Source organism: Pteropus alecto, unplaced genomic scaffold (genome assembly GCF_000325575.1).
Source record: "Pteropus alecto unplaced genomic scaffold, ASM32557v1 scaffold86, whole genome shotgun sequence".
NCBI lineage: Eukaryota > Metazoa > Chordata > Mammalia > Chiroptera > Pteropodidae > Pteropus > Pteropus alecto.
In genome coordinates, this window is record NW_006442109.1 from 2,342,758 (window position 1) to 2,350,083 (window position 7,326).

The 7,326-nt window shown below is 36.9% G+C and overlaps 1 protein-coding gene across 1 annotated transcript in view; it reads right to left on the bottom strand.

Moving 5' to 3' along the window:
- Nucleotides 1-2,025: 2,025 nt before the first annotated feature.
- PELI2 (pellino E3 ubiquitin protein ligase family member 2) overlaps nt 2,026-7,326 on the bottom strand; it is a 161,019-nt gene continuing 155,718 nt past the window's right edge. The window contains exon 7 of the mRNA XM_025038740.1: nt 2,026-6,726. Within this exon, the coding sequence (XP_024894508.1) occupies nt 6,160-6,726 (567 nt within the window). The 3' untranslated portion in view covers nt 2,026-6,159. The remainder of the gene's footprint in view (nt 6,727-7,326) is intronic.

The following is a 7,326-nucleotide window of genomic DNA, read 5'->3' on the forward strand; positions in this document are numbered from 1 at the left end:
ATGAGATGAAATTAACTAACGAATTGTTAAAGATTATATTGAAGATTACCTCTGCTAGTATTAAGGCTGTCCATAATTTTATTAACACTCTGGCAAGTACCCAAGAGCACATGGATATTTATTTCTGGAGATATTCTACAGTTCCAGTTCCATCTGCTGGATTTAAGTAACTTCTTTTCCAAACACAAGTAGAGAAAAAAAATAAATAATAAATTTTATCAACGTATTGTTTTCAAAGGTTTTCCTCTTCCCATATTTTTACTTCTACTTCAATTTCGAGAGTATTTTCTTTCTTTGCATATTATTCTTCAACTCTGTTGTTTGTGTTTATGGGCGTGTCTTAAAATGGACCCAGGATTTGCTTTAATCAGGTATTTGTAAGATGTCTATTTCTGACATATCATATGTGCCCTTTTGTGTCTGGCTTCTTTCACAGAGCGTGTTTTCAAAGTTCATCCATGTTGTAGTATGCATCAGCCCTTCTTCAATTTTTTTGAGCCAAATAATATTCCATTGTATAGATATATAACATTTTGTTTATCGATTCATCAGTTTATGGACTTTTAGGTTGTTTCTACTTTTCGGTTACTATGAATAATCCTGCTATGAACATTCATGCACAAGTTTTTGTGTGAACATGTTTTCAGTTCTCTTGGGAATATACCCAGAAGTGAAGATGCTGGGTCACATGGTAACAGTGTATTTTACCTTTAGAGTAACTGCCAAACTGTCCTAAAGCAGTTGCACTATTTTATAATCCCACCAACAATGTATGAGGGTTCTAATTTTTCAACCAATTGTCAGCACTTGTTACTTTCGATTTTAGCTATCATAGTTGGTATAGAATGGTATCTCATAGTTTGTATTTCCCTGATAGCTAATGATGTTGAGAATCTTTTTATGTGCTTATTGGTCATTTGTATATGTTCTTTTAAAAAATATCTATTTGTATCTTTTGACCATTTTTTAACTGAGTTGTCTTTTTATTGACGAGTCATAAGAGTTCTTCACATATTCTGCATACAATTCCCTTATCAGATACATGATTTACGACTATCCTTTCTCATTTTGTGGACTGCTTTTTACTTTGTTGACAGTATCCTTTGATGCAGAAAACATTTTAATTATGATCAAGTCCAATTTTTCTTTTGTTGCTTGTAGTTATATTTAAGAGACCATTGACTGACCCAAGGTCACAAAGGTTTAGTTTTCCTCTAAAAATTCTATAGTTTTAGCTCTTCGATCCATTTTGAGTTAATTTTTATATTTTGTATGAGGTAAGGGTCCAACTTAATTGTTTTACATGTGGATATCTAGCTGCCTCAACTCTATTTGTTGAAAATACTATTCTTTCTCCATGAATAGTCTTGGCACCCTTGGCAAATGGGATGTATTTTACACTTATAACTATGTTTATCTGTAATAACACATTTTACAATTCATGGCATCTTAGATTTAATAAAGTATGGGACACTTGACTCCTGAGATAAAAGCCTATATAAATGTGCATTTTCTTGGAAGTAAAAAAAAAAAATCTTTCCTCAATAATACTAAGACTCCTTAAACATCAATGTGATGGGGAAAATTTGTCATAAATACATATATTTTCTTACAAAAGACTATTTGTTTAAGGCTTGAAGGCTGATACATAATCCTTACATTAAATGAGAATGAAGATTGTCACAAAAGTCACAATATGACTAATGATCATGAACAAAATCCATTAATTCTACAAGCTAGGTTAAATGTTCCTGAAAGTTAGATTTATTTGACAGCGATGTAATGTCACAAAAAAAATAATAATAAAGCACCAATGAAGTTTTTATTATTAAAAAATTAAGATTTTTCAGTATCTGGATTTTAATATGTATGATGCAGAATATAAAAAAAATAATAAGTTTAATTGTTTGGGATCAACTCGAGGTCTGAGAAATGAAAAAAAAAAAACCAAGCTTACTTTTCTATTAACTTCCTACTCAATGTCCTAATGAACCCATGATAGCCACAGAGTCTGAAAACAACCAGTCATAAACATACTGAGATTCGTTTAATAGTTTTTGAAGAGTTTTCCTGTAAAATGGCTTGTATTTCCACAGGTACAATAGTGAAGAAATAAACTTTTCAATTTGACATGAAATATAAAAGAACAGTTTTACAAATATAGCCATAAAATTTAACTGCTCATAACACTATACGTGGTAAATATGATCACCCCTTAACTTCTAGACTATTTAATACAGAGAAGCAATCTGTCATCTCGGTTAAAATGAAACAACTTCCCTTTCACTGAGTTTATTTTTGTTTGTTTAGAAACAGTTAAATAGAACTGGAAAAATATTTGCTTTTCCCTGTCTTCCTCTTGGGATTCTTCATGAAGGCTAAGATTTACTTGAGAGGATATAAGTTTTACAAAAAAGAAATACTGAAACTTTTGTTTTGCTGCTTCAATTATGGTTACATTCTTTTAAAAAGATCCTAAAATTTTCTCATTGGCCTTTGGGTCATAAAGAAACGATCACAGGGCTGTGCTCCATTTCTAGCACTTAAGGAGAAACTTCATATCCTCAGCCCAGGAAGGCTAAGTTGTGGGGATATAAGATTGACAGGCAAGGGAACAGAGCTGGATCTGGCTTAAAAACATGGTTCTGTGGTTTGTCTATCAAATTCCACTGTCACAAGGCAGGACCGCATGAAGATAACTAGGTTTCAGCCAGCATTAACGATGGTGTGAGCATAATCCTTTCATGCAAATCCAGAGAACAGAATGGCTTTAAAAAAAAGATCAAAATCATAGAACGGCAGGTATCAATTCTGTATGTTACACTTAAGGAGGAAGTTTTCCTTAAACTCTCAAAATTGCCCAAATAACAATACTGAGCTCCCACATAAGCAAAAATAAAGCACTGAAGCTTTAAGAGTTCTCAATTTTCTTAACACAGTATATGTATGTAATAACTTAATTTCCCTATTGATACTGGAAATAAATTCTACAATCATTTGTATGCCAGTTCCTGGCATATTTCTGCATCCAGATTCATTAGTCTCCTTAATGGAGCCCATCATTTTTCCAATGGCTTTCTCCTTTCCCTAAACCCTAACCCTGAAATTCTATAACCAGTTAATATCACGTGGCTTCCCTGAGGCACAAAGGTACCAAACTCTATAATTAACTATCGAGGAATGATAAATATGCTCTCTATTTATATTAAAAGATTTTAATTCTTTTGGGCCACAGTGGGGGTGGGGGAGTGCACCCAGAAAGCTTAATGTTTACTCTGCAGTGTGAACTGTAGCCCTCTTTGCAAAAAGCAGAACCAAATAAGGGAATGTTAAAAGTTGAAGCATGCATGACCCAGCAGCACCTATTATTAATAATAAAAAACTCCGGACTAGAAAAATATTGAGTTGTATCCCATTCGTTCTGAATCATTAGTTTTTTCGTAGTAAGCAGACATAAACAACTAAAAAAAATGTCTATGGGAATAACTGGGGCTGACCCGGAAACCTATTCACAAAAGGCATTTCTGTCAGACCCAGATCAAGATAACTGGTTAGCAATTTCTTCACATGGGGGAGTGAGACTCACCCTTTAATGTGAAGGCAAGCAAGATGAAAACAGAAGTGACCTTTGAGAAGTTACTTTTTCTGAACTGTATTACTCTACTTTGGTGAGCTAGAGTTTTTTATTCCTAACAAACTAACTTGCTTTCAACTCTGAAAAAGAAATCTCATTATAAGGTGATCTTAGTAGAAGTGGTCAAGATGAGCACGGTTTTCTTTCTGCAGACTTGCCCCCTCTCTGGGGCAGGGTGGGAGAGGACCTCACTCAGAAGTCAAAGGACAGGATGGTTCACTGTTACCCCTTCCAAGAGTTTGGAATCTATTACCCAAATTTCAACTTACATGTAGTTATCCAAGTTTACTAACAGTCAAACTTTTCAGGTTGGAAGATAATTTTATTTTGGGGCAATCTGTTGCATGCAGAACTACTAGACTTATATATATATACATATATATATATAATTCTTGAAATGGCCAATTTTATCAGAGCATAACTTTCTGGAAAAAAACTTTTTTGAAAGGTAAAACCTAGCATTTCTGGATGCAAGACCATTTACCTTACAAGATGCTTTTAGAATATAACAAGACTCCTCAAACCACTTTCTAGCTCTGTAGCAAGAAAATGGACCTTGTGCCTCCTTTATCACTGTGGAGAATCGCAGATTGAAAAGACACCAGTGAAAGCTAATCATTGGAGACTCTGTCTGGCTAAATCAGAAGGTATTTGACATATTATTCGTATGCAATTTCATTGTTTTCTTTCTTTTTCTATTTGCAGGTAAAGTAAGCTGTACAGAATAGAGTAGCTATCGATAAGAGGCCTGTTGTTAAATTTTCACATCACTTAAAGATTACCAAAACAAAAACGCCTCATCATAAACAATAATCTCCACTGAAAAGTAAAGCTATTTTAAAACTGAGAGGCTGAACTTTTTATATATTAAGTCAAATTAAGCAGCAGCAATCAAGAGTAATATATTTTATCACTTTAAGGAAAAGGACATTTGAAATGGGTTAGAACAATTGAAAATAGGCAAAATATTTGCCAGTAGGTAAAACATGGAAAAACCAATTCAAGTACAGATATAGAATATTAGCATATAAATTATATATCTTTACAAAGGTAAAAAATGTAGCACAAATGTGCAATGGTCAATTTCAGAGGATGTTAGTTTAAATAAATACCTGCTCCAAGTGGTAGGGGTCTATTTCATCTCAGCCAGCTCTGGCATTCTCATGTCCTAAAGGATTTTACATTTTGGGAGTAGTAATACTACTGGTACCACACAGAATGAGCATCCAAGAATTATTATTCCAAATGAAATGAAACTAACAGAGAGGGATGGTGACGCTCACATGAAATTCTGATTTAATTATTCCTCAGTGAACACTCATTTGTTCTCTTGAAATCAGGAATTTCAAATTATCTCTGCAGATGTACCACTTGGTGTTGTATATATCTAATGATCGCATTTAAATTTAGTTTGATTTGCAAACAATTTCAAAACTTACAGGGCTCTGTAAGCTGCGAGAGAAGGTGACAGATGGTGGAAAGGGGATGAATAAAAATGCCCCATATCATTGTGATATGTTGCTGTTAGGCTCACAGAATTTTGGCTTTTTTTTAAGAAGAAATAAAAAAAAAAAGGTATGAAATCCCAACAAGTGGTTTTAACACATAAAATCTCATTTTTAATTGCTCTTAAATCTTAAAACAATTCGGTAAGCAAATAAACTTGATCTTATAGTACCTAGGCCATGTTTACTGCTGCAATCATCATTCCTAGTTAATGAATTTTAAGAGTTGCTACATTTTAATCACCCAAACAGTTCTGGCCATACAAGATGAGTATCAGGGACAAACCACAGTAGACAGAAATAACAAAAAGCAGACTTAAAAAGTCATGGAAAATTCTTTGTTTGAAATGCCAAGGTATTTGGAGAATGTGTGTATAAAATAATAAAATTCCACCAATGTTAATTAAAAGAAAATATGACAAGATACGGATATTCTCTCACCCGAAAGGTAAGAAAAATAATCAGGAAAAAGCCCCAGATTTCAAGACAACCACCTGTGCCTACGGTCTCCTGTCCACCAATATCATTTTACAGAGCCGCCCCCTTTGGTATCTGCAGATTCTACCTAGCCTGTCAAGTATTTCCAGACATTGCAATGTCTTTCAGGTAATACCTACACCCCACAGCTCAGAAGGCTGCACATTAAAAGCCAACCACTTTTGAACAAATTTCTTCATTTGTAAAATATTATTTAAAGTTTTGTCCAAGACCACAAAGGAAAAAACTTGTTTAAAAACCAGAGGTTAAAGTAAAAGCATGGCATTTTAAATCCAATTATTACAAAGATAGTGTGGTTTGATCAAGCAGACTTCAATGACGATGCCGCTGTTTTGAGCATGCAACACACCACTGATATCTGTTAAATTCCTGGTATGTTTCATCGCTATGTCCCCTCTTTCCTCCCAGCCTCGGGCCCCCCTCCCCTTAATAAACAGCATTATAAAAAGGTAAAATCTAGAGTTAGTGGCAAAAATCTTCACAGTAACTTGTTAATAAAATCGTAGATGGCTGTCAAGGGCATCAGTCAACTGGACCCTGGAAAATTAATTTGATGCAGTTCTGTTCCCCAACCAGCTGCGTGGCACAGAAAGGGCAGGCAGCATGAAATGCGTGAGTTCCGTGAGGCAAAGGGATCTGAGACCAGTATTTTGCAGACTTCTCTGAGCACACGTGTCCACAAGGGGTGAAAGCGTGCGTTGGCGGTCCTGCGTCGACATAAAATCCTGCCTCACAGCCGAGCCACAGAGGTACGTAGGGGCCCACTGCCCTGCACATGGGGCACTCCCTCTCATTGGCCTCCGTGTCACTCCGGTGGCCCCAGTTGTGGTACCCGTGCACGTGGCCACAGCTGAGGTATGCCCAGGGCTGCTTCTCCTCCACCACTTCCTTCCTGTTGATGCTGGGGAAGGCCAGGGTGTTGAGCCCCACAGGGCACTGTGGCCGAGCGGCGTTGATCTCCTGCCGCAGGGCTTCTATGTGTTTCTGCGTTGGAGCGTGGAAAAGGCCATCTGCTGTTCTCCAGAGAAGAGTGGCCCCGCACAGGTCGATGAGGGAGCCATCCTGCAGGACGTTGGTCTCCGTTTCCACCTACGACAAGTATGACAGACACGCCTTTTAAAAGCAAAATTCGACAAATCACTCTAACGTTCTTTCCTCAAAATAAATAAAAAACGCCTCTGAGGCAAACACGGGGAGGCAGTTCATCGCATTAAAAACAGGACATGGGGAGTAACTTTCCCTCCCTGAGCCTCAGTTTCCTCATTTGAACACCGGATACAATACATACGTGCCACAGGCACAACGCCCTAAGCACGATCTCCCAAGCTATACACCTTCAATTCAGGTAGTGGTAATTTTAATTAGTAAAAATGTCCTTAAGATTTTTATTTGCTCTCCTTAAGACAATAACAGAATTCCTCTTTGATCTCATCAGGGACAGGAGACGTCCTCCTGGTCCACCGGGGAGACCCATACTCATTTTGACCAGAGCTGATCCAGAAGCCCCCGTGGGGTCCCGCAGCAGTGGTCCACACGACTGCTGGTGACACTTCGCTTCAAACTATCTATCTGTCATCCTAAATTCCTAAGGCTTGGAGCAGAAATGTTCACTGGGAGCCTTCGTTTTAAAAAGGATAGCTGTGCTAAGCACCAGGTGCTCCCAGGACTGATGAACAGCTGACGAGAAGC